This window comes from Branchiostoma lanceolatum, chromosome 8, assembly GCF_035083965.1.
Source record: "Branchiostoma lanceolatum isolate klBraLanc5 chromosome 8, klBraLanc5.hap2, whole genome shotgun sequence".
Lineage (NCBI taxonomy): Eukaryota > Metazoa > Chordata > Leptocardii > Amphioxiformes > Branchiostomatidae > Branchiostoma > Branchiostoma lanceolatum.
In genome coordinates, this window is record NC_089729.1 from 12,684,703 (window position 1) to 12,710,337 (window position 25,635).

Below are 25,635 nucleotides of genomic sequence, written 5' to 3' on the forward strand. Positions count from 1 at the left end.
TACATTTTCCGTAGATTCGGTGACAGTGTTTGCTTTCTGCACGTCAGAGAGCATGCAAAAAAAAGTGAACAATAATGAAACTGCATCCTGCGAACGAATTAACGGAAGGAAACTCTATATTTAACGAAATTTTTTTAAGATACAGTGACCTCATTCTCTACTCTATTTCTCGAAGGTCAGGACAATCTTGGGACCATCTTTGTGTATTTTGAAAGCAAAGAATTCTTTTGGGGTCATTATACAATAATCTAATTGATTAGGTGCTTTTTCAAACGTACCTGGCCATGTTTGCAACTTTCGTATGGTTTTGCTTAGTTTATATGGTGTACGTTGTACACGTGATTTCACAGTTATAGTCCACTTTTGTACAATTCATTATCATCTATTTGAAAAATTTTAAGGTTTATGTGTCGTGCACATTATCATTTGAGCTTTGTTACATGTTGTGTTATCTTTCTTTACTGTTCATTCCAGGTCTTCCCATTCCACCAACAACAGTATTTGATTAATACCATCATTTGACTCTCTGATTACTGCAATGTTTGATAGAAACTACACTCAGCATGATGATAAATCAATCAATCAATCATTCATTGATCCATTCAGTCATTGAAATATTCATTCATTGAATCGCATTCCTTCCTTCCTTCCTTCATCTATTTGCATTCATGCGAGCTCTAACTTCGAATTTTCCCAGCATGCTACGTTCTGGGTTTTGTCCTGCCTAGGTTGCAGCCAGGAGGTTAAATAAAACTTCTTTGGTTCCTTATTGTGCAATAATTTTGAAATCCAGTAACAAGCATTGGGTTTGAGTTTTTATTCTATTTTTCCCCGTAAGCTTCAAAACATACTAACAAGCAGTGTGATTATGCACCCAGCTCTGGATATCATACAGATTCTGGATAACTAGAAAGGATATTAGGCCTAGGTAAAAATATGTTGTGTTTCCTTAGCCTTGGGGGAGGGGGGTCGACTACTGTCAAGGGACATGAAAAATTCAATCCGACGTTTGAGCGAACGTGATAAAATTCAAAACAGAATTATTGTATTTCTTACTCTGTTAACTGATTAAGGGTTTAAACTGTTAATGCAAGGTTGTGTAGAAAACATTGTACCTCATTGTTCACTTCATTATCATTGCAATAATGTTTTCGGTCTGCCATATGGTGGACTGGCTGTGGTAAACAGAATAACTCGGGAAGCTGTGGATAGATATTCATGATATTTGGTAGGTGGGTAGGTGTCGGAGAGACGAGGTCAAGTTAATAATCGGCCTCCTAACGGCTTCCTATGTACCACAGCTGACCTTGTATGTTTGAGTGTTTCTGTTTGTTTGTTCATCTGTTTTTGGACAGCATAACTCGAGAAGCTGTGGATAGATCCTCATGACATTTGGTACGTGGGTAGGGGTTGAGAAAACAAAGTTCGATAGTAGGCCTCCTAGTGTCTTCCCACGGCAGTGCAGCAGAGCTACAAAGCTGATTTTCTGGAAGTGCTATGATCGTGATTTTTGAGGAGCGGATAGCTCTTGAAGTGGTGTAAATTTGGGCCCCGTAGCAGTTTGTTGATAGACTCGTGCTTGAATAACGTATCCGTATAATTACATTATGTTGTTACATTTGTTAAACTGTGTCTGTTGTATCACTTAGGCCGAAAACTAAAGAAAAAAAGAACATCCCTACCTAACGATCCTATTTTGTCAAGTCGGTAATCGAAAACACAACATTGATTTTCCTAGGCCTTAGTAGTACTTGGGACCAGCCACAAGCTCCTGATATCATGTAAAGTAAGTAGTACACTATGAAAAGGTACAGTCAAACTTGGTACCAACAACTGCTCAAGGGACTGTTGAAAAATGGTTTGCGACTGGGGGGATGTTGTTGGGGTAAACGATTTTGTTCGAACTAAACAACAACAGAAAATGGTGTTCTCTAATTATAGGCTTATTTCCAAATGCTAGTTTCCATATACTTACAAACACAGATATATGTATATATCTGTATTGGGAAGTGTATGTTGGGCATTGCTGAACAAACAAATTGTAATGTACATAGGTTTGAAGAACTGTGACAACACCAGACCAAAGTCTGTTCTAAAACAGCCCGAAAGATGGTTTCTGGTTGGCTGCTGAGTGCTGCTGTCAGTAAATTTTGGTTGTGAATTGGGACATGAATTCCCCCTAGTGACCACAAAAAGTGTTTGCTGGTCGGGTAAGACGGTTGGTTGCCACATACACAGGGTCTTAACTATGTAAAATTAACGTGGCTGTTTTAGTGTGGTCTATGACAGGAAGTAGTTGGCCGGCCAGGGTTGACTGTATTGGAGTAAAACAATGTAGAGTAAAAAAGTTACACCCCGTTTTACGAGTGTGATTAACTGTGGTTACAATAATTGTGCAGTTTTGCGCATCTAATGCGGAATGATCAGCATCCATTCATATGCTAACCATTATTCTTATTCATAATCATTGCCCTTGCCGAATCTTCGCCAGCCTTTTAGCTTTGTTGACCTTCTGAATGTTACTCGTTAGGGTTGGGCTGCAATAGAAAGAAAAACTTCATTAAAATGGATCATCATTTGCTTCCTGAGCGGGAAATTTGACATCAGTAAATATTTCGTCCCTGCAAAATCTGCAATATGCCGATGGATGGCAAAGTGTGTTATGAGTGCATGTGCGGCCGTGTGCTGCATGTTTCATTGTCTGACTTGTCACATTAAATGCATGCAAAAATATCTAAATATTAACAGTAGCCTAGGACTAGTAGTATTTTAGTGAGCATCCACTTCGCTTTAGTCTTTCTCTCATAGAGATCAAACAATACAGGAAAGCAAAGGGTTGTAGGCCTCTCTCAGAACGAAAGGAGCGTAACTCACATTTCAGGGCAACATCATGTAAACTATAAAGGCTTCTTGAAGTGTCTCGATAATCAAAGTTCAAATCATTGTCGTCCTTTTTTTTACAGATTTTGAGCATCAGTAGTTGATGCATTTTTCATGAAAAAACATGAACAGTTGAGCTGCGAGCAAAGATATTTGGGTCCACTGTACTGCAAGGCTCTCCTTTCTCTGCCAACTTCCTTTCGGTTTACATATGAGAGTGACAATGCCTTTGCAGATTTTTTGGTTTAAGGGGCACCAGAAATGCCCCTTAAGCTCTGATGACAACTCTGGCTTCTCCCTTACCCATGTTTTTCAAACGACCCCCACCCCACGTCTACTGATGTTCAAAAGGACGTCGCCTGCAAGACAATGGCGACAATGATTGGTGGACATTGACAGAAGCCCTATATGTGTTGGCTGCTTCCTCTTATTTCGAGCGAATCCTACAACTCTGTGATTTATCCTCGGATCACAGTGTGTGTAAAGGGTAAAGGGAGTCCTGTAACCTTTTTGAGGCCGTAGGAGCAGTGGGTTGTTATCTACTGTGTCTAGGACATGGCATTGGAAAGTGGAACCCACTCTTCTCCTTCCACTGCCTTTTACCTCCCAAACCGAAGCCAGGTACCCATTTTTACGCTGGGTGGAGTGAAGAAAGTCGCGTTAAGTGTTCAACGTATAACCGGGAATGCCAGGAGTCGAACCTGTGACCTCTCGATCTCGGGTCCGCTAGCCTAGCCACTCGGCCATTCGACGCCGCCGCCATAGTTTGTGTATCCTACCTCAAACTCTTCTTCGGCGGTGCGGACGTCATTCTCCAGCGTCTCCAGAATCTTCGCCAACATCCTCTTCTCAGGATCTTCGTCAGTCTCCCCCTCTTCCAACTCAGGAAGGTCAGTCTCACCCTCTCCCAACTCCGGGGGGTCAGTCATCTCCAGCTCATCGGAAGTCTCTAAAAGAAAAGATAAAGTATCTAGCTTTATCTATCGTTAGACTCGATACTATTGTCAAATGTAGCTTCGAAACAACTGCTTGTACTTTAGACCAGTACTGTTATTTTAACATCTATTATCTGTTATCTGTGCTTAAAAGCAACAATGATGGTTGATATAAAAGATTGCATGCTACGTACCTCTGATTGTTTTTTATCCACTGTACTTGTTTTCCAGCACTCCACGAAATTCAATCTTAAAGCATACGTAAAGGCTGTGTTTTTTTATCAAAGCATGCTTTACGCATTCTTTACAAGTGCTTTACGTGCTCGTGTCGTGCATATTTCAAACTTCATTTACCGGATTGCTCGCTCTCATCATCCAGTTCCGGAGGACAGGTCCACATTCCGTCTTGGTCCTTAATTGGTTCTTCGTCGCCATCTTGCCCACAGTCCACCTTTGTGCACACCTCTTCATTTTGGTCACAGACGCAGTTGTCCTCATCAGATACCCAGCTCTCTCCCTCCTGTATGGTGGACACACCAATACGTTTGTAAGTGCATATCAACTCCTATCATAGAAAGGAATTTGGTTTAGGAGATGACAAAGGCTGGCTGCAAGGGTTTGTGTTAAAATAACAACATTGTACGGACATGAAACTGAATTAAGTAGAGATTTCACAACAACCAAAAATCAAATTGCCATTACTGTTTGGTCACCAAAAGTTGTTTTTAAAAAGTTTGAAACTTTTTTTATTTGGATACTAGCGTACACACAAATTATGACCTTATATTCTCCACAGTCCTGTCCATCGGTATCCATCCCTTCAGATATCCTCTTTCCGTGCAGGTTACCTGGAAAAATTAGAATTTGTTTGTTTGTATTGCATACCAGGTAAACCGATTGATGTCGTAACAAACCACGTGTGTATTGAAGAGAACAACGGCCGCATATCTGTACAGGATTGTAATGTCTGCCTGACTGACTCTTGATTTCGGGCATTACAGCAGTTGATATCGCATTATCTGTGTTAAGCCACCCAGCGTGCCGCGTGCCAGTGAGAGGGGGGCTTTACAGCGGGTCACTGCTACCAGGGCGTCTACGGGAATGGCCACAGCGACTCAACCAACGATAGCCCCCACACCATGCGACAGGATAGATTAAAGTAATTGAAGTACTACCTGCGATAGTGATGACGCTCCGAGGGAGCGAGCTTGATAGTATAGTATTGTCTGCGGTTTGCAAGAATTCCAGAAATTGAACATGCGGTTTTCTGGAATGTCCGGGCATGCGCAGTTTTTCGGACAGAAAAACAACAAGGAAACCATCCTAGTATGAGGAACGTGGCCCCAAGGATACCATCCTAGAAATGGCAGAAATTAATAGTGTAGATTTGGGCTTTTTATGAAAATTTTGACTTTCAAAGAGCATATTAACTAAAGAAAAGAAGCGACGAACTTTCCTGATGTCCTTAAACAAGTAGGTAAATAACAGGTACCGTTAGTTTGACACAGAAATGATGATATACACGTACGTACCAGCTGTAGTATCATAGACTTCGACTTCGCAAAGTGTCAGGATACGACCGTTGCCAGGCAGACGGATCCCCACAAATCGTCCTCTCATTCCGTTACAGTTGATGGCATCCTTGTTCTTGTCAGCGGGGATGGTGTGATGTCCGCCGCAGCGTGGGTTAGAGGCTACGTTTGGGTTGTGTCCAATGTGGATGGCGAAGGGGTTGAGTCGCTCTCTGCAGCAGTCCGCGCGATTGATGATGACCACCCACTTGACACTGACCTGGGTACCGAGGTCCACTCGCAACCAAGGGTTGGACTGCGCCGGAGTGTGGGTGCAGGACTGGCTACCCCAGTTCGGGTCCCTGGAACCGTCAGTCGCTCGGGAGGCGAACCCACCGTGTGCGAGGCCCGACTGGATAGTTGGTTTTCCCAACGCTAGGTTTGGAGCTTTAAGAGAATAAAGCAGACCCAAGTAAGACAGGTATACTTGTAGAAACGACGAGCGAGTAAAACCTATGTGTCAGTTTATGGCTGAGATCTAGAATTGTCGTTGACCACATCATATGTCGGGAAGGACATGTGTTCTGTACTATCACGTCCTCAGTTATTCTGACGAAGACTGTTCTAAAATTCGATGAGGTCACTCTTTTGATGTTGGAACAAAGTCACGTCCTTCTCAATAGAGTTGCCCTTTCTTCTATCACACTGCTTGTCTAATCTGACTTACTCACCTGAATAAACCTCCAGCTCGCACAGCGTCAGGACTCGCCACCCGGGCAGTCTGATGCCCACGTACCTGCCCCTCATCCCGCCGCAGTTGACAACCATCTCGGCATCAGACTGGGGAAAGTGGTGGTGTCCGCCACACCTCGGGTTCCTACCCACCACAGTACTGTCCCCAATGTGGACGTCGAAGGGCGTGATTCTTTCAGAGCAGCAGTCACGACGGTTGACGATGAAGACGTGGTCGACGGTGACGGACTCACCCAAATCGACATACCACCACGGGTTGTGTTGTTGTCTGGTGTGTGTGCAGGAGGAGCCTCCCCAGTGAGAGTTCCTGTTGCCGTCCACAGCTCGACCCGGGGGGCCTCCATGCGCCACGCTCGACTGAAACGCAGGTCTTCCTAATGCCTTGTGAGCGTGACCTGAAAGTAGTGAAAACGGTTTTCATTTTGACTTTAAGTGCCAGGGTTAACATATACGGACAATTTTACCTGTAACTTTACCTTCAAGCTCGTTCAGTAGAACCTCTGCTTCATTGATTTAAGAAAAGGTCTGATTATGGATAACCTCCTATTTATAACCTCAGTTTTATTATTTGTCAAGTATGTACGAGGGTGATACAAAAGCAACGTCTTTTCGGTCATAGCAGGTTCATTTTTTATGAAATGAGTTGAAATTCGGCACAAATGTAAAAGAACATCTCTTCTTGAGACTGAAGTATCTCTTCTGATTTTCACATTTTTACCAGCGACTGAGTTGACTTCAAGTTGACCACGCCCATGGAAGCTTGTCGGAGGCAAACAGCAGTAAAAGGGAAGTTCAATTAGCAGTTAAGTATAACCCACTTACAATAATTGTAGGAGACTAAAACTGCACATGTATTAGAATGCATAACTCTGTAAGCCACATGCTTATTTTCAACACTGAACTGAGATCAGTTTTTCTTTCTTCGTTCTTAGGGTGGAGTGAGATATGAGTTGAATTTAGAGTGGGCATCAGGGTCCTGACCATGCGCTATGTTGATAAATCATTTTTGTAGACTAGTTTCCCATAAAGTCAGCACACTTAAACTTAGCACACTTCTTAATCGTTGTACACATAATATCTGTGTCAAGTTTTGTTTCTCTTAATTGATGGAAAAGTAGTCTACTAAAGTCTTTAATCAACACATCACGTATTCAGCTATGAATTCAACTGGCTCCGATGTCACACCTCACTCTATCCTAGCAGCTGTAAAAGATGAACTGTGAGGAGTTCAGATATCAAATTTGGCCTGTAAGTTGTAGAGACATATATCATCATACTGGTGTAATTTAAGCTTCTTGAAGCAATTGCAAATGGGTCATATCTGACTTATCTTTGCCTCCGACAAGCTTCCATGGGTGTGGTCAACTTGAACTCAACTCAGTCGCTGGTAAAAATGTGAAAAACAGATTGAGATACTTCAGTCTCAGGAAGAGATATTCTTTTATATTTGTGCCGAATTTCAACTCATTTCATACAAAAATGAACCTGCTATGATCAAAAAGGCGTTCGTTTTTGTATCACCCTTGTACTCTGTAGAAATGAAAATGTGAAATCAACACGGTTAATCGTTTTCGTTATATTTAGGCATTGTTTTACCTGGATACACGCCTCCAGCCAGGAACGTCAGTGCCAGGACAAGCGTCAAGTGACGAGTCATCTTTTATCTTCGTGCTGTTTAGTGCCTCTGTATTCAACACAAGACAGCGAAAATCGCCCGGTTAGGAAATATTACGTTATGATTATGTTTTCAAAGTAGCCACATTACTTAAACCCCGGCCTGCTTATATTTCTTACTATTGAATGTATGATTGAGTCGTCAAGGGATTCTTATAAACAGAAAGAAGATTAGCAAAATGTGCAAAATTGCAATAAACTGTAATTGACGCGGATGGCGGGGCGGACGACAAAACACATATTTGCACTGAATGTAGTCATGATCTCGCTTAATTAGCTGGTTGAATGATTGGTTGGTTGGTTGGCTAGTTGGTCGGTTGGTTGATTGATTGATTGATTAATTGGTATTTTAGTAGGCGAACGCCGTCCAAGCTTGGGCCGACCGTCGATAAACCTACCGACACCTCAATTGATTTTTTTAAGAGCTAGTTATCGGTATCTGACATATGTAGTATTTCCCTGACAGTGCATCTTCCCTGGCAATGTGCCTGACCAAAACACAATACCCAGGCTGTTATGACAACAGTTCAAAAGATACTCGACACCCATAGCGTCTGTATGGTTTGTCTGGAATGTGGTGATATTTATCTTGTCTGTCTGAAAGACATGGTAGATGAGAGTTCTCTCAGACACCTTTGACCATGCCCAGGGCAGCACGTCGCCAGAACGTAAGCGTTTGAGGTCGTGTTCGCGTATTTAAGGCTAATATCTCGCATATAGGTTCATTTAGTTGTATCCAAAGACATATGCAACGGCTGTTACTCCGATGCAACGTTGACCAAAGAGAACAAAAGAGATTCGGCAGTTATAATAGGTTTAAATAGCAGGCTAATTGCTGTATACGCATTACGTTCTGAATACGTGCTACCCAGGGCTACAGTATTCTCCAAGTAGAAGAATAGTTAGTAGTGGCCTGCCATAAGAAATCGCGGCCACTACTAGCCTACCGACGGAAACCTCTGCTCGGTTAATATTTCTATGGGCGGGTGTCACTAAAATGCCTGACACGGTAAAATTCTTGACACTCCTCGGTGAAGGGTCTGTCACGGCCCCGCGTATCCAGCTGTGTTTGCCGGTGATGCCTTACATGAAATATCAGCCACTATATTACAAGTGCACTACAGTATTGTTTACACATATCAATAAATGTTCTGCTGTATTGTTTGAAACACGAACTTAAAACACCGCGAAAACATTCTTTCCCTTGCAAATAGCAAATAGAAGCCATACAATTGTTTTAGAGACCTACATTAAAGTATCACACTGCAACGTTCACGAGCAACACCTGTGCCGAAATTCAGACCATCTGCTCCAAAATATACATATACAGCATTGGGGTCCATGTGTACATATTGGTTTTCTTGAAACATGCACGCATAAGGGATACTAGAAGTCGCAGCCGCGCAGTTAAGAAGCGTTTCATCGATACGAACACCGCTGACTGGTTTAACTGGTCCACCTTAACTTACTTGCCTCGTAGCCAGGAATTCTGCAACAATTTGCAATATACATAAAACTCCACCGTTTGCTAACATGCATCTGTAAAAATCGTAACTATCATCTGTCATCTCGGGACGTTGGTAAACACCATGGTAAAGGTGCCTGCGACATTCAAATGAAACTTTGCAAATACAATCGGCAAACTATATATATATATATAATTTTTGATTTGCATGTCAAAACATAGGCAGCATGCAGGCCAAGGAATTGTCGTTGAATTACCCGTGCTGAACTGCCCGGGTTGGTAGCCTGGAATCCAAACCTATCATAGCTCCCGAGTCTCCTCTCCGCAAAGAGGAGACTCGGTAGCTATGATAGGTTTGGATTCCAGGCTACCAGGTGGGTACCGAGGTTCCGAGCGTGACCCGAAATGTACTCCCGAGCGGATACCGAAAGCAAAGCGAGCGAACCGAGCGAGGCAAAGGGGCACAAGAAATCATCGATATACATGCGTTATCAAACTGATCTATCATATTTATACGATAAATAATAATACGAACGCACAGATACTATGGTGTAAAGAAAGTAGAAAAATGCCTGGTCAAAAGATTGCTTTGGTGACGAGAGATTTTCTGAGCTCGATACAACAAAGGGTAAAGTATTTCCCCCAAACTAAATGTCACCTAATATCACCAATTCTAGAAATCAAAGCAATGGAATAACGATGAAATAAGTCGAGAAGGCAAAGATTGATCTATAAACAATGAAGACCGTCCCAACTTACTTGTTCAGTTGCTTGTGGTGAAGAAGTATCTGGGTGTGTTGTCCTTTTCTCTCAAACCTCGTCGCACTGGGCATCGGGGGCAAGTTTAACAGATCTATAGCAAAATGTATGTAAATGATCTGCCAATCATCTAAACATTGCCTTTTAAGGAAAATCACAGTATGACGTATGTAGTGAGTAGACTTCTATGATTGGTGGAAACAATGCAAAACAAAGGTTGGTGTAATCTTATATTTTTTCAGTCACTTTTGCAGTCATGTTTACCTGAAAGTTATCGTGGGCACAGCGCATACCTGCACGAGAGGAAATGCTAACAATAGCAAAGGAGGTTAATTGTATTCAACCTCCTTGCAACACCTGACCACAGAGCTACTGTAATTCTTGTTTCTTTCACTGTTATGTTCACTGTTTTCACGGTCACCTCTGCACCCGGTGATATCATCACCATGAAAAACCCTGATGCTGTCATTTATGATTCCTTCACACTACCGTTCTGTAAATCATTTGCCACCACCGTGAAGTTAAAGTTCACTGAAAATGTCAATTTTCCTTCCACCGTCAAATTTTGTTTGCTACCGTGACGATAAAGTGAATTACATTAGTATTTAATTAATTAACTCTCATATCAGATCAGACAATATCCTATGGTCACATCCTCGTGTTAAGAATTTAAATCATCATGCAAACAGAGAAAGAAACGCACAAAAAGCAAAAATGGGAGTACTGGTAAGACAAGACGTTTTTTTTTCTTCGTATTAATATCTAACATATGTACTAGTAGTATTCCCCTGACAGTGAATGTTCCCTTGGCAATGTGCCGGCGCCTGACCAAACAACAATAACCAGGCTGTTATGACAACAGTTCAAAAGATACTCGACACCCATAGCGTCTTTATGGTTTGTCTGGAATGTGGTGATATTCATCTTGTTTGTCTGAAGGACATGGTAGATGAGAGTTCTCTCAGACACCTTTGAACTTGCCTAGGGCTGTCTCAGTCTTTTGTTCTGGGGTTCGTTTGGGACCAGTGCAAACATCTAGCTTTCATCATGCGTAACAACCCGAGTACCATCCTCTGTAGTGACCGCTGTTAGCAAGCGACAAGCCCTGAGCCAGCTGTCACTACGGAGGATGGTACTCAGACTAACAGCCTGTAGCCTTCCCTTAGAATGTGTGCTCGTGCACCACACACATAATCAAATCTGGACATTTTTTATTTCACAGAAAAGCATTAATTCCTTTAGATCTGCAGACATTTTTCTAGAAAAGTACATACATTCCTCTAGAACAGCGTATATTACCCCACAAAAGCACATATTCCACCAAAAATGCATACATTCTGCTAGAAAAGCGTAAATTCAACAAAAAATCGCACACTCCTCTAGATAGAATACCATACATTTCTCTAGAAAAGGGCGCATTTCTCTAGAATGCATATATTCTGCCAGAAAAGCGTACATTTTGCTACAAAAGCGTCCTCTAGAAAAGCATACATTCCTTTAGAAAACCGTACACTCTTTTCAAAAGAGTACGTTTAACCACATAACAGATTTTTCCTATGGCACCCTGACCCCGCGCGTCAGTGGAATCGGCCATAATCAGACTGTTATTGTACCCTTATTTACAAAAACTGCATAAATCAAGATTATAACAACAACAACAATAAGTGTTATCAATTATTCAACTCGTAATTGTAGGAAGATTATCATGTGTCCAGTCACCTCTAAAAAGTTTGCATGGTGTGCATAACTAAAAACTTGCCACATGTCCTGGGACATAGTATATGTTTTCCAAGTTTTTGTGAGAGATGTCTTCTTGACTTATGGTTGAAGAATATGGTTGAAGTTTTGGTTGAAGAACGTGCCACGTCTTGAGGTTTCTTCAGCACCAATGTCTTGGAGGAAGGTTGATGTTCTATCAGCATCTTTCTCTGTTTTCTGCCACACTAAGAAACAAGTGTTAAGACATTAGACCAAGGGATGTCAGACTTAAGGACAAATACATTTACTACTACCAGTTTCTTATAGCATAAGAAAAATGCTTGTTTCCTTCAGCATATTAGTTACATATTGTCAATATGACCTGTCTTTGATCATCTACTAACAAGTATATGATAAATGAATAAAGAAATAAACCAGAAAAAAAAAAACAGAACAGAAATGAGAATTCTACCCGTCTCTACCCTAGGATACCGTTACATTAATTATCTTATTTATTTACTCAAGCTTTGTTACATGAGGTAACTGAACAGGGGTAACAGAACCAGATACAGATATAACTAGTGTCATTTACTCATCGAAGAATAATGTATTCTACAGTCATATCTACCCCTTATGAGCATTCTGGTATATTCCATAGCATACCTGCAATTACAGTACTAGTGCTATTGGGCAAAACTTACCGGGAGTTTAATAAATATCAAATTTTTGGCTCAGAAATCCAGCAGAAGTTGGGGCAGGATCTTTTCCAAGTGTTCGACCTCCACTACACCGGCGCCCTCCGACCGGGCCTGGTCTGACGCTCGGGCCGCCATCTCCATCACAAACATGCGCAACAGCTCCGTCGTTAACTTGACGGCGTCCGTGTTCATCCTCGTCTTGCCGTTGTCTTGGAATTGCTGTTTGACGATCTTCTCAACAGTCGACAACTTGAAAGTGGCGCCATCTTCTGCCATCTTGGATTTTACCCACAATGCTTCAAAACGGGGCAATCCATTTACAGACTTGGCGTGATGGTTTTATCCATACAAATATTGTTTGGGGAATGAATATGCAATGAAGATTATTATTATTATTCAAAGATATTTAGATAGAAAAAAAACGACACTTGTCTCGCGGATTTCTAAATGACTTCATCAATTATTTGCAATTTTAAGCTCAGATAGTACATGCACGGGACCACCCATTTACAGTTATTCGGGATGGTCTCATTTATGCAAATATCATTAAAAAATAGCATGAGTAGCAGAAAAATGACACTTAATCGCGAATTTATATGAAATCATATATTTTTTTGCAATTCTAAGCTCATGCTGAATAGTCATAACTCAGTTCATCCTAAAATTACCCAATATTTTTGGATGATCCCCTAAGTAAGGTCAAAGGTGGGGCACACAAGATGGCGGGTTTTGGCGGAGATTCCTGGTTAGAAATTTAGTTTTCTAGCACTTTTCTTTCACGTTTTTTTAGTCGTGTACGAGATTTTATGAAGACACTTAGTTTATGTCTTATATGTTTCATAGTAGGTTACGTTATATTGCATTTTTGTTGCTTGAATTATGGTTTTAAACATAATAAAACCTTGTATAAGCCTTGTACATAGCATCAGAAACAAGCTACGCTCCCTCCATCTACAAGGACACACAATACAGTTCACATGGTGTCCCGGTCACATGGGCATACCCGGCAACGAGATTGCAGACAAAGAGGCAAAGTTAGCAGCAGCTGAAGCTGCTAACATCCAGATGAACGCATCATGGACAAGACAACAGGCCACGAAACACATTGAAACTCAGGCACACATGAGATGGGACCGAAGAACAAAGCTGAACACAAAAAGCGAACACATGCAGAAGATAGCCATGAACATGAAGAAGAAAGGAAAAGCACTTGGAAAGAGACGCACACAAATCAACATCAACCGACTAGTCAGTGGCCACACTAAACTCAATGCCTACCAAAACTGGAAGAACCCTGAGACGTCTCCAAACTGCCCTAACTGCGACGCCCCGGAGACTACCAACCACTTCCTGTACCACTGCGCCCGCTATGAAAGGGAAAGACACCAAATGCTGCAGGAGATCGAAAGCACATACGAGACCTACGGCACGCCAGCGGAGAACAGACACACGGACATCGTCACTCTAGCTGGAATGAGAGAAGACCTCACAGACGTAATCAACACACAGATGTACAGAACATTCTCCCAGTACATCGAGAGCACTCGCAGATTCGACGTGCTCAACTGAAACACACCCAGCAACACGCTACCTCAAGTCACCAAGTGCTAAAAACCTAGCGAGAAATCAACAAGAACTGAAACCTAGCGACCAGCACAGCACCTGGAGACCATGTCTAACGAAATAATAGACGTTAAACAAGGACAACAACAACAACAACAACAGTTTTAAAGGTGATATACAGAACGTTATAAACCGTACCATGATCATAATAATATAATAATATCATGTGATTTTCAGCTGGTTTGTTGAAGACACTTTTGATGGCGACTTACCTCCGAGCAGATATTAGTGTAGAAGATGTAACGTTTTCTGATTGTCAAACTTCTCGATCTGGCAGCCACTTTGATGTCTGGGTGTCTGTCAGAAAATATTGTTACACTTACACTCTGTCACTCTAGCATCTGCTTGGAGATCTAACATTTTTGGCACTGACTGAGAGACCAAAGACTGCGTAACACTGAATTGAAAGGTAGTCCCATAGCCTTTTTGAGGCTGTAGGGGCGGGGTGTTGTAGGTTGTTATCCACATGTCTTAGTATCAAAAAATAGAAGGTGGAGCCCAACCCGCTCCTTCCACCGCCTTTTACCTCCCCAACTGAAGTCTGGTACCCATTTTTACACATGGGTGGAGTGAGGAAAGTCGTGTTAAGTGTCTTTCCCAAGGACACAACCGCACAACGTCTAGCCAGGAATGCCAGGAATCAAACCTGTGACCCCTTGATCTCGTTTCCGCTAGCCTAGCTCAGTAGCTGCTCAGCCATTCGGCACAACTGAATGTAGTAATTACTAATTAGAAAGCCTGTACATACTATAGAGCAAACATCATAGCAGTCCTTTGAAACAGCAACATCTCTCAGAAGCATAAAAGGCATCAAACTTATGAATGCTTGTTTGAACCTTGTTATGAAGACCGTCACAGTCTGTGACTCAGAGCAAATCAGAACTATTATCAACATTTTAAGTGGCGTCTCGGTGGCGTAGTGGCAAGAGGTTTGGCCCAGAACCCAGAAATCCTGGGTTCAAATCCCCTGATTTGTCCCATTAACGTTATGCCCTTGGGAAAGGCAAATACTTCATTGCTTGAAGTTGAAATACCAAATTACAATTTACTCATCCAATTTTGCATGTTACTAGTAGAACTACAGGTGTATTACGTTTGCACTGTGGAAGTCTCATGCTGGGTCCCAGTGCTCGCATCATGCTAGTACTCTTACATGTATCTCCCAAATAAGCATACTCTCACCTCTCAAATAAACGTACCGGTACGTTTATTTTTTTTCGCCTATAGTTCCACCCGGTACGTTCTTATTCTAGACGGTATGTTTATTATTTTTTGAAAAATTGAGGCTTTGCATACCAGGAATCCCTCTAAAATCGTAAGTTAAGGTTTATCTGCCCATATTTCCCCGGTATTTTTGCTCGTAATTCGCTATTTTTCGGCCTACCTGCGTTGATTTTCTCGCCGCTTTGACGGCCTTGTGAAAAGTATCCTGGCGGCACTCGTAACATATCGGTCGATATCGCTATGACGCTACAAAGTAAACCGGAAAAAAAGACGCGACATTGACATTTTAAAATACAATTTTCATATAAATAACTTTGATAGTCTCTGTTTATATCGTAAACCAAAGCACGCTGATCAAAAACGTGTGGAATAGGGTGCACGCCTGCACGGGGAATAATAATTTCCTGACCACTATATCCGTAGTATCGGCAGCGCGGCGGAAGAATTATTTGTTCGCAGAAGACATGTAACACGTTAAAACAACAATCATAACTTAACTTCCCTTGTAATATGTGTTTTGAGGCCACAAAATCTCTAAAACGGCAGAAATATGTCCGATATGATTCGGTAAACAACAGCGCGAAATCGCGAAACATGGCCGCCACTCTCAGGCATGGCGACAGTAAAACTAGCAGCATATTGCGTAGTGCGGATACCGATCTTTAAAATGATACCGTAAACGCATGGAAATATTATATTTTTTGGGCAACGATAGACACACAAGGCCATATCTATTTTCAGAGGGTTCATTTTTTTAAATACTCGTAAGATTTTCCCAATTTAGGCGGTTCATCGCGGGTTTCTAGTGTCAACACGTAATGGGTAACTTCTTAGTATGTGCGGTCTGTGACGTTGAGCTACTTTTACAGTCGATCTCTGTTCAATATTGTGGGATTTACCGCGGGGACTCGAAATCCGAGCGTCTCACTTTGTTTTCGACGCTATGGAGCAAAAGTTTATAGACATATTTCTTTTGTGGAAGGACTGTGTTCATATTTGTGTTTTTTTGTGGTTGATGTCTTTAGAAAATATGATCAGGTACATTTTTAAGCACTCTGATGATTTTTGTTATATGTCACTGATTGTCAGTCATAATAAAATGATATAACAATTTTCTTTGATCACTTGCTTCAAGTTCCAAGTAGAAAAAGCATGTATCATGTACATTTTCACTTGTTGAATTTGAAAGCACCGTGGCCCCCGGTTAGGGGTCATAGCGGGGAACCTATGCCCAATTTTTCAATATTACTATTATATTTTACGAAGAGGCGAGGAAGATCATCATGATTTGAACAAGCTATGGACAGTTATTCTGTTCAATATCTATATACTTAATAGGTATGGCATAATTGACTAAATATAAGTTACCTACCTGCTTATTATCTTATTTCCCTCTGACAGTGACAGTTGTACATGTATGGACACAGTTTACCTAGCCTCGACTGTCGATTTTTGTAATTTTCCGGTGGGTACTTTTATTCCAGGGGGTACTTATATTACATTTTGAAGATTTGTCGGGGGGGTACTTCTATTCCAGGGGGTACTTCTATTTGAGAGGTTAGAGTACTGATACATTGAAATGCGAAACGGTTCTTTATTGACGAATGCTAGACTGTTCGGTTAGGGAAGTGATCAGAGGAATGAACCTCAGCTGGAATAGGCCATAGATATGGCGGTTATACCGGCTATACTCCAGATACAGTATGGAATCCATTACAATAGAAAGAAGGACAAAGATAAAGTGGAAAGGGTACAGAACCGAGCTGCCAGAGTCTGTACATTACAACTACGACAGGGGTCCTAGTGTCACCAAAATGAAAACAGACAGTGGATGATATGTTACTTGAAGACAGAAGAAAAATGTCCAGACAAAATGACTAATAAACTGGTGGATGGACCGACTGATATCCAATACCACCTCAAAGTCAAAAAGAACAAGAAGTACCAACCTAGGATTGATGTGTTCAAAAATGTGTATTTCCAAAATTTCCTACAAATATCATAGAGTAGAATTTGTCATCACCAAGTACTGTAAGGGCATCTTTACTTACTAGTAGAGATCGCTTCAGTTGCAGACATTTAGGTGTGTTTGGTGTAATATAACCAGCTGCTGCTGCACTATGTGCCTGCGAAGTTGGTGTGTTACTAGTACGCCAAAGGGCAGTTACACGGCTATGCAGCTACGAGTATTAATCCTTGCTTTCCAGTATGTTCTGCCTTGCCCTACGTGATGTTATTGGTATAAGAGGACACTGGCACCAACTGGAATCTGTCATTACTGTGATGACTGGAGGATAATGGCTGTCATGAGACCCATTTGGCCAGTCCAAGTTAAATCTCTGTTTCCTACATATTGTAGTATAGCGATACAGAAATAAATCAATCACTTGGTTATTTATCCAAAGCTGATGATAAACTAAAAGTCTGAAACCTGTTTTTTTGTTAATCGTATGTAAATTTTTTGGCCTCACAGCTAGATATGCATGAAGAGTTTGTATCGAGCATTTAGAAATAAGCGGATAGCTACTGTAGATTTATCTACTTTCGCAGTGCTTTGTTTTGCGGTAGGATTTTGCAATGTGTTATATTTGCGGTTAAAGCAGTTTTGTTGTTACAGTTGCAATACATTGGAAATGCACATTTGTGCTCACTGGAGAGGTTACTGCAAAAAATGCGGAAATAAAACCAATGCAAAAGTTTCAAGTTTTACAGTGTATGTATGATGGCTTGTATCTGCGGTGAGTGTAAACCAAAGAATTTCATAACTTTGGCCATAGTATCCATTATGACTTTGGAAAGGGTCCGAGGTCGAGCATGGGCAGTTTAATGCATTTGTCTACTGCCAGTTTTGTTAGTGACTGCGAAACAAGTGGCCTTGCTCAGAATGCATATCCAGACGTTTTGTGCGTTCGTATTTCCAGTATAAGACTGCCCGCTATAGACTTCTTTCTTGGAGTTGAAGACAAAATGTATGTATCCACCATTCCGTAAACTAGTGATGTGCAGAAACACTTGTGTGTGTTTTGTGCAATGATGTGTGAAGATATGAAATTTAATATTTGTAATGACTTACAATATAAGGAGGCATCACAGTATGCAAAAGCAAGAATGGTGCATATTATTTAGTAAGTAAGTTGTTGTTGACATGCATTGTAGGCTTTATACTAGTACATGCACATTGTATTCAATAGTATGTGTATATGTGAGAAACAATGATATAGATCATTTTGTATGTATAACCAGAACAAATTTGTATGTTTCCTCGTGTTTTTGGTGTAATATAACCAGCTGGTCAGTGTTATTAAGGGCTCTGTAGCTAAAACTTATTTTGATTACATAATTTCAGGTATAGCTATAGTGGTCTAGGTATGTAGGTACCTAAAGAAGTTTGGAAAATCATTTGTATTACAAATAATTTGCCAAACTTACTAAGTTCTTTAGTCCACAAAAATGACTGGTGCAATGGCCTAATTGGTACAGTGTTTGCCTTGCATATACGATAGGCTGTGAGTTCGATCCCCGGCTAAGTCATACCAAAGACTTTAAAAATGGTACATACTCACTGCTGTCACTGTTAAGTATTTGGGAAAGAGTATAGCAGTTAAACACACACCGCTTGGACTAGCCCCCTGCTGTAGTGATTGCAGAAAGTTGTGTGGCCCAAGGGCTACTGAAATGGAGATGGGCACCGCCCTATTCACCATCTGGTGCGGGAAGACTTTAACTACTAGTATCTAACTAAGTCTTCACAAATTCTATCCACTAGATTAACACTTAGTGTTTTAGTTTGTTCAAGTATGGGTACAGGTACACCATATTAAGATTTGTACAAAAATTTTGGAATAGTCATTTTTTGGGCTTATTTTCTGTTGTCTGTTGTTGTCCCAGGTTGTCCGAGTTTTCCAGCTGTGAGCAGCAAGCTCAGGAAATTCTGGAGAAAATCCACGAAAGAAACAAGCAGCAAAGAAGTGGGGCCAACTATTCAAAGGTAAGTAATATTTCAGTAATCAACATTTGATTAATGGTAAAGTTAAACAATGAAATATGACTGTAATTAGTGTAAAAATCAGTTTACCATAGAATAACCTATTTTGTCTGTTCCCATACCTGTATTTGGTAAACCGTCAACTGTGTAAGACCGCACTGTAAGGTTTGATCCACTCACACCGGGATGTACCCTTATACTTATAGATAAGTGTGGTGGGTTCTTTAATGTGCTTAAGGTGTGACTCGCCTCAAACACCATACCATCTGAAAGGACATCCCTAACCAAGCTAGGTACTCATATTCACCAGAGTCGAGTGAGGAAATAGGCGTTAAGCCTCTTTCCAAACGGTACAACATTCGGGCCTGCTAAAGATTAAAAGCCGGACCACAAAGCCACCTTGTTCAATTTGGTAGAAGAAAAACGGAATTCAGTAGAAATCAGTTTAAAATTTGTGACATTTTTCCATGTGTAGGTATTGGTCTTCGTAGATTGCCAGTGTCTGTACGTACAATTCAAAAGCATTTCTTGGTGGACCAATTGTATTGGGACAGTACATTTCTCAAAAACTCTCAAACCCTGCTGTAGTGTTGACTGCTCGTTGCTGTTTACTAGTATTTGCGTAATGAGAACTTGAAAGGAAACACGACAAATAACAGTCATAAGTGTTCTGTACTATATATTGTTGGTCATACGTTATAGCCATACAATGTACATATGCAAGAATGGCACAATTTCAGGAGGCACATTTCATACGTAGCAGATAATGGCTTTGATGGATAAGCCTGCTTTAGATGAGTCAGACATTGCCTTAATCACTTTCCAAACGCTTCAGATGAACACTATTTTTGTGCTCTCGAGCCAGGTTTTTTTCTAGAAAAAAATTGGAGCATTCATGAGGTGGTGGAGTGACAGATGTATGATGTGGCTTGTGTGGATTTTCTCCCCTTCCACAGTGTAAAGTTTTAGCTAAAACAGGGTATTCTAAGGCTCCTTGAGGGCAGAAATTACTGTCAGATAGGGCACAGTTGACGGTATTGTGACAGTATTGTGGCCTATTACTGGTCAATCTGAATTTTATACTTGTCAGATCTAGAGAGTCTAACCTTCCCTTGGTATGGTGGGACTCTATACCCCCTCTTTCGAAATGTTGTGCCCTTGGGAAAGGCACTTTACACGACTTTCCTCACCTCACTCAGGTGTAAAGGAGTACCTAGCTTTGGTTAGGAACGTCCTTCGGATAGGATGTTAAATGGAGGTCCCAGGTTTGAGGAGAGCCACACCTTGAGCACGTTAATGACCCACTTCACTTATTGAAAAGAGTAGGGGTCATTCCCGGTGTTAGTGGTTCAAAACCTACAGTCCTATGACCGCACATGGGTTCGCCCTTAGTAATAGCATCCGGCTAGTTGGGCAACCCTGGCATGTACATGCTGAACCAATAAATAAATACATGTAGATAATAAGAAAACCCTGCTGTAGAGACGGGGGACGCCATAGGCCTTATGCCGTCATATTGCATATATATAAGCAGTTGATTGGCTCATTTCTTAACTAGTGTTCCTGGACCTCATACCTAAGCTAGTACCTTCGTCAAATGATTTGAACCCCAACTTTTTAATACTTTGCAAAATTACAGTTGAATCTTGCTTCGAAAGTTGTTATTTTGTTCCATTTACTCTTACGATTTTTTGTTTTACCTTCACTTCAACTTAAGTGTCTCAATTCCATTCTTTTTTTCTACAGCTGAACTCTGCCATTAGAGTACAGATGAAGAAATTTTCCCGCGACCTGGTTACGTTGCGACAGGGGCTGTCTAAAGCCAGCTCAGCCTACCACATGTATCCTACCAGGAAGTGCTTGAATCAGTCCGGACACAGTTCTCCTAATTACAGAAATACACCGAAATATAACAGAAACATGTAAAGGAGGGTAGAAATAAACCGGAATACAGTATTCCGGTATATTACTGTATTAAGAAGAACCCCATGTATTCCGCCATGCTTTAACTCCTCTGACTAGTGACTCTATGCATGGTATAACTAGCGTACAGGAATAAGGTGATATACATTGGAAACAGAACTGTTAATACTATTCTGGTATATTCTGGTGTATTCCTGATAGTAGGAGAACTCCATGTATCCGAGATAGAACTAGTGTGGTGACTGGTCACTCTGGGCATGGTCCTCCCAAATACAGGATTACGCCAAAATACATTGGACACAAGAATATTATAGTATTCTGATGTATTCTGCTGGTGTATTCCTGTATTTAGAATGACCCCTCTGGCTCTTACTATTTGTACCTGTACATTTAGAATGACCCCAATATGTACCTTTCCCTTTTTTTCTGTGGGTCTTCCAAAACGGTGTTGCTTGTCCTCTTCCTTCCTTCGTTTCTCTCTTTTATCATCTTCCAATCAAACCCCTTGACCGAGACGTTAAGAACACAGAGGGAAATGCAGAGAAGACAGGACATGTTAGATAACTTGAGCGCTAAGGAAAGGCAGATTGAAGACGCGTTCAGGAACGATCGGCCAGAAGCCAGCGAGGGAAGGTAATCTGTGTGCTAACTATCTGTGGTGAATATAGGCTAGTTCACGGTTTGAAGTGCTCATGTGCTGTGTGATGCATTGTGGGTTTGTCTTGTCCAGGACTATCTCAAACTTTTCAAAGCTGGCTACCAATTGAGGATTTTTTTCATACCCTCGCATTGTTTGGTAGCCCATCTTATCAAGTTTCGTTGCTATATCTGTCATTCTAAGATTATAAAAATACATTGTCATCAATTTTATGTGAAAAAATATTCAGATTTTTTGACAGACGGTGAAATTTTTGTCTGTCCCAACAAGCAAATTTCTGTCCCGGGACGGAGCGATAGGTCCTGGAGACAGCCCTGGTCTTGTGCAAAAAAATACTAGACCAATTCCCTTTCCTAGTTTTATTCTTGAATACCTGTTTACTGTTATATTTGAGGACACTAAATTATTATGATCACTTGTTTATCTCTTCTTGCTCTTCCTTTCTGTCAGTGGATCTCGGTAAGTTCCATCTCCATTAACCTTCAACGTGGTAAGGTAGCCTTTTGGCACCAAAGTGTGTTAGTTACATGTGTTAGGCAGCAGTAAGGAGGTAAAGGATGAAGCTATGTACATGTATAGTTCTAGACTGGTTTAACCCACATGACTACGAATCCACTGGTATCCATATCACATTGTGGTTTTTCTGATTGCATACCTTCCAAGTCACCTTGGACCCATTAAAAACTTCTAAAATATAGATTAAGTTGGCATTTGAATATTTGCGTCAAATATATGCAAATGCTCTGATTGGCTCTGAGTCACATGGTCCTCTGTCATACATTCAGAAATTTGATCACGTTATACATGTACATGTATTGTTTCTGACTAAGCCGATGACACAAGAAGCACACATTTAAATGGAGATGGGTGTCAAACTGTTCTGCAGGGATTAGCAATCAGAGAAGTGAAGTTTAGCTACATGTAGAATATATAGGAAGGATTCCAGGCCAGTATTTTATTATATTCAGGGCGTGAAATACTTGAATATTTGTGAATACGTGCATTGGTGCATCTATCCTACAAATTTAGGAGCACAGAAAAAAAATATTGGGTGCACCATCAAGATAGAGTAAAGAAGAATGTCAGCAAAACTAATTAAAAACCTTACTACTTCTCCTCAGAACTTGGATCTTAACTGCTATTATTATATACAACATGATATAGCTAACTTCAAAATTTTGGACAGGTAATACAACAATTAATGTTTTCTTTTATAACACTCAATTTGGCAGACCATTCTCTATCTTGGTGCATTGGTGCACCCATGTTCAAAAATGAGGTGCACAAATGTACATAATGCACCTGTCCCAGTATTTCCATCCCCGATCTATCATTAACCTTCTCCCTGCTGCCTACCTCTGTAACCAATAGCGAATTGGGTGCCAAATGGCTACTTCAGTGTGCTAAAGGTTAAAAAGTTATCCATTGTTTCTTCCCGTTCAACTTATCTATGGCTTTTCCACAATGAAGTCTGAATCTGTACCAAAAAGGTATTGTAATAAAAGACCTCCTGTAGTGTACTGTGCCCTTAACCGCCTTGTGCCAGAACTCAGAGAGAACTAGAAAGACGACAGAACATGTTAGACAATCTCGCATCCAAAGAGAAACAACTGAACGATGCTAGTAAAAATGACCAAGTCACGGCTCCCAACGAGAGGTAATCCAGTTAGACTAACAACCAATCAGATCACTGCATTCACTCTTCGTTAGATGTCTAACACTTTACATGTAAATCAGAATGATTGAATTTAATCTAATATGTAGTGTCTTGTATTTAGTAATTTCTCAAATGATCGAACAATTCTTTTTTGTGAAAATTCAAATCATTAAGTATCATACCAATTAACAGACAAATCACTGTTTGGTCCCCCAGTTAGGGTGTTGGTAAAGCCCTGCAGTACTGCATTTTGTAACAAGGTGTCTCTTCTGACCTGCATGCATCAGGATGATTTTTGATGCAGAAGATACTTTCTGCAACCAATGAAATGTTGATTGATATGTTGGTATTTATAACTGTCAAAAGACTAATGATCAGGATGCTTATAATTGTAAAAAAAATGAAATCTTAGGTGCTAGGTCAAGTTAACATACATTTGTTGTGATTTGTGTAATATTTGAATGAAGGCTATGTACATGGGCACTCAGCACAAGAAGTTTGGAAACTTAGATTGGATCAATCCTATGTTATGACGCTCAACAGCACCAAAAGTGATCATAACAAATGAGGTATCATTCTAAAGGAAATATGCCAGCTTTCCAATGATGTAACACGCTATATGGTAATTAATAAAAAACAACAGACATAATTATGATCAAGGGAGATTTTTATACTTTTTTGTGCAACATACTCACACAAGTAGCCCTGGTGCTCAACCCATGAATGTATGATTATAGCAAACGGAATCATTGAAAAAGACACTAAATGAATTAATAAGCTTTCAAATGATATTTGATACAATGCAATTGATAGTTTATAAATGTTGTAAGGGCCATATGATTGATCAAATTTAAGTTTCTAAACTTTTTGTGATGAATGCAATTGATATAACATAAATCTTTAACGTAACATTTTTTGGTAATTTGTTGATTGTTTGTCACCATCAGGTCCAACTTGTTTGGTAACCAAGGGTCAGCAGGTTTCCATGACGACCCGTGGGCCACCGAGGAGTCGGAGGAAACCCGTGGGCTGGGCGTGTCAGACATCCGCCAGCAGCAGACAAGAGTTATGGACGGTAACAGATTTATGAATATTGAGCTGCGCCTCTCACCTCTTACAGCTTCACATGTTCCTATATTATATTACTGTAAATGCAGATATGTTTGTGGTGGTTTTATGTTCGCAGTTTTCATGGTAAGCTCTTCACCGCAACCTTAGAACCAACGCAAATCTTTTTTGCCCTCCTGTCCTCTTGTCTCAAGCACTCCATTTTGTCCCTACCGCGAAATTAAAACTACACGAACTTAAATGCATTTACAGTATTCCCCTATAGCAGAACCAAACCCATGTATACATGGGTTTGGGCTCTGCTTGCTTGGCCTGACCAAAGCACTATTGAGGACATGGAAAAAACTGAGTCTATGCCTTAGTGTTATGCCAAAGAAAAGCTTGTGTCAAATAAGGTCTGCTCATTAATATTCAAAGGCAAAATGAGCGAACATAACGTTGAATGACTTTCTGCGTTCAAACTTGTTATCAGGTACAGAATTTTAGATCTTTATTGGATCTGTGGGTATAGGCCAAGCAAGCAGAGCCCCAACCTAAAGGAGGTATATGTGGGTTCAGCTCTGCTATAGGAGAATGGTTCCGATGGAAAGGGGTCTATTAGACGAAAAGCACATCTATGTTGGTCATATGATTTTTAAACAAAATTGGCTACACATTTTTGACCACCAGTTTTTGGGAAAGGTTGACACGCGTCACAAATGAGATGTACTAAATCTGGTTTTACATTTGCAGTGCTGTCGTGATGTGTTTCCATGCAACAGTATAGTTTTGACCGCTAACTTAAAATACTGTGAAAGAATCCTCTCAATTGCTTGGGAATCAAATCCCTGCAAGAAGCAATGACTTAGTAGCCGATGAAGTGAAATGAAGACGGTTGAAAATTTGTTTGGCAAGCAAATTTTTGTGCTGGATATAACGACGGTCTACATACTTTACAACATGCATAGCAACTTAGTCATTTGTTGTGGCTTCTTGTTATGGGTCATTTCACAAGTCGTTTTTAGGAAATAATGAATGAATAAGGATAAGGAAGAAGGAAAGAAGGTCAAATATGACAAGTTAGATCCAGAATTGAGGTGTTCAAAAAGTGTTTTCCCATAGAACTATCGTAGAGTGTTACTCGT

The 25,635-nt window shown here is 40.7% G+C and overlaps 2 protein-coding genes across 5 annotated transcripts in view; one reads left to right on the plus strand and one right to left on the minus strand.

Moving 5' to 3' along the window:
• Positions 1 to 802: 802 nt before the first annotated feature.
• Positions 803 to 10,091, minus strand: LOC136440401 (uncharacterized). Its single transcript, XM_066436431.1, has 8 exons — positions 9,978 to 10,091; positions 7,676 to 7,763; positions 6,058 to 6,474; positions 5,348 to 5,773; positions 4,596 to 4,663; positions 4,170 to 4,335; positions 3,660 to 3,829; positions 803 to 2,537 (listed from the first exon to the last, which is right to left on the minus strand). The coding sequence occupies exons 2-8, from the start codon at positions 7,734 to 7,736 to the stop codon at positions 2,520 to 2,522; spliced, it is 1,326 nt and encodes a 441-aa protein (XP_066292528.1). The 5' UTR covers positions 7,737 to 7,763; positions 9,978 to 10,091; the 3' UTR covers positions 803 to 2,519.
• Positions 10,092 to 13,055: 2,964 nt separating this feature from the next.
• Positions 13,056 to 25,635, plus strand: part of LOC136440115 (syntaxin-8-like) — a 30,496-nt gene continuing 17,916 nt past the window's right edge. For 2 of the 4 annotated variants that reach the window (XM_066435950.1, XM_066435952.1), the window contains exons 1-5: positions 18,020 to 18,189; positions 19,109 to 19,208; positions 20,952 to 21,046; positions 21,651 to 21,761; positions 24,391 to 24,518. In XM_066435950.1, coding sequence (XP_066292047.1) covers positions 18,035 to 18,189; positions 19,109 to 19,208; positions 20,952 to 21,046; positions 21,651 to 21,761; positions 24,391 to 24,518 — 589 coding nt within the window. In that variant the 5' untranslated portion in view covers positions 18,020 to 18,034. Of the gene's footprint in view, positions 13,119 to 17,998; positions 18,190 to 19,108; positions 19,209 to 20,951; positions 21,047 to 21,650; positions 21,762 to 23,332; positions 23,444 to 24,390; positions 24,519 to 25,635 lie in introns of those variants that run through there. The other 2 variants (XM_066435953.1, XM_066435951.1) reach the window with 2 other exon arrangements.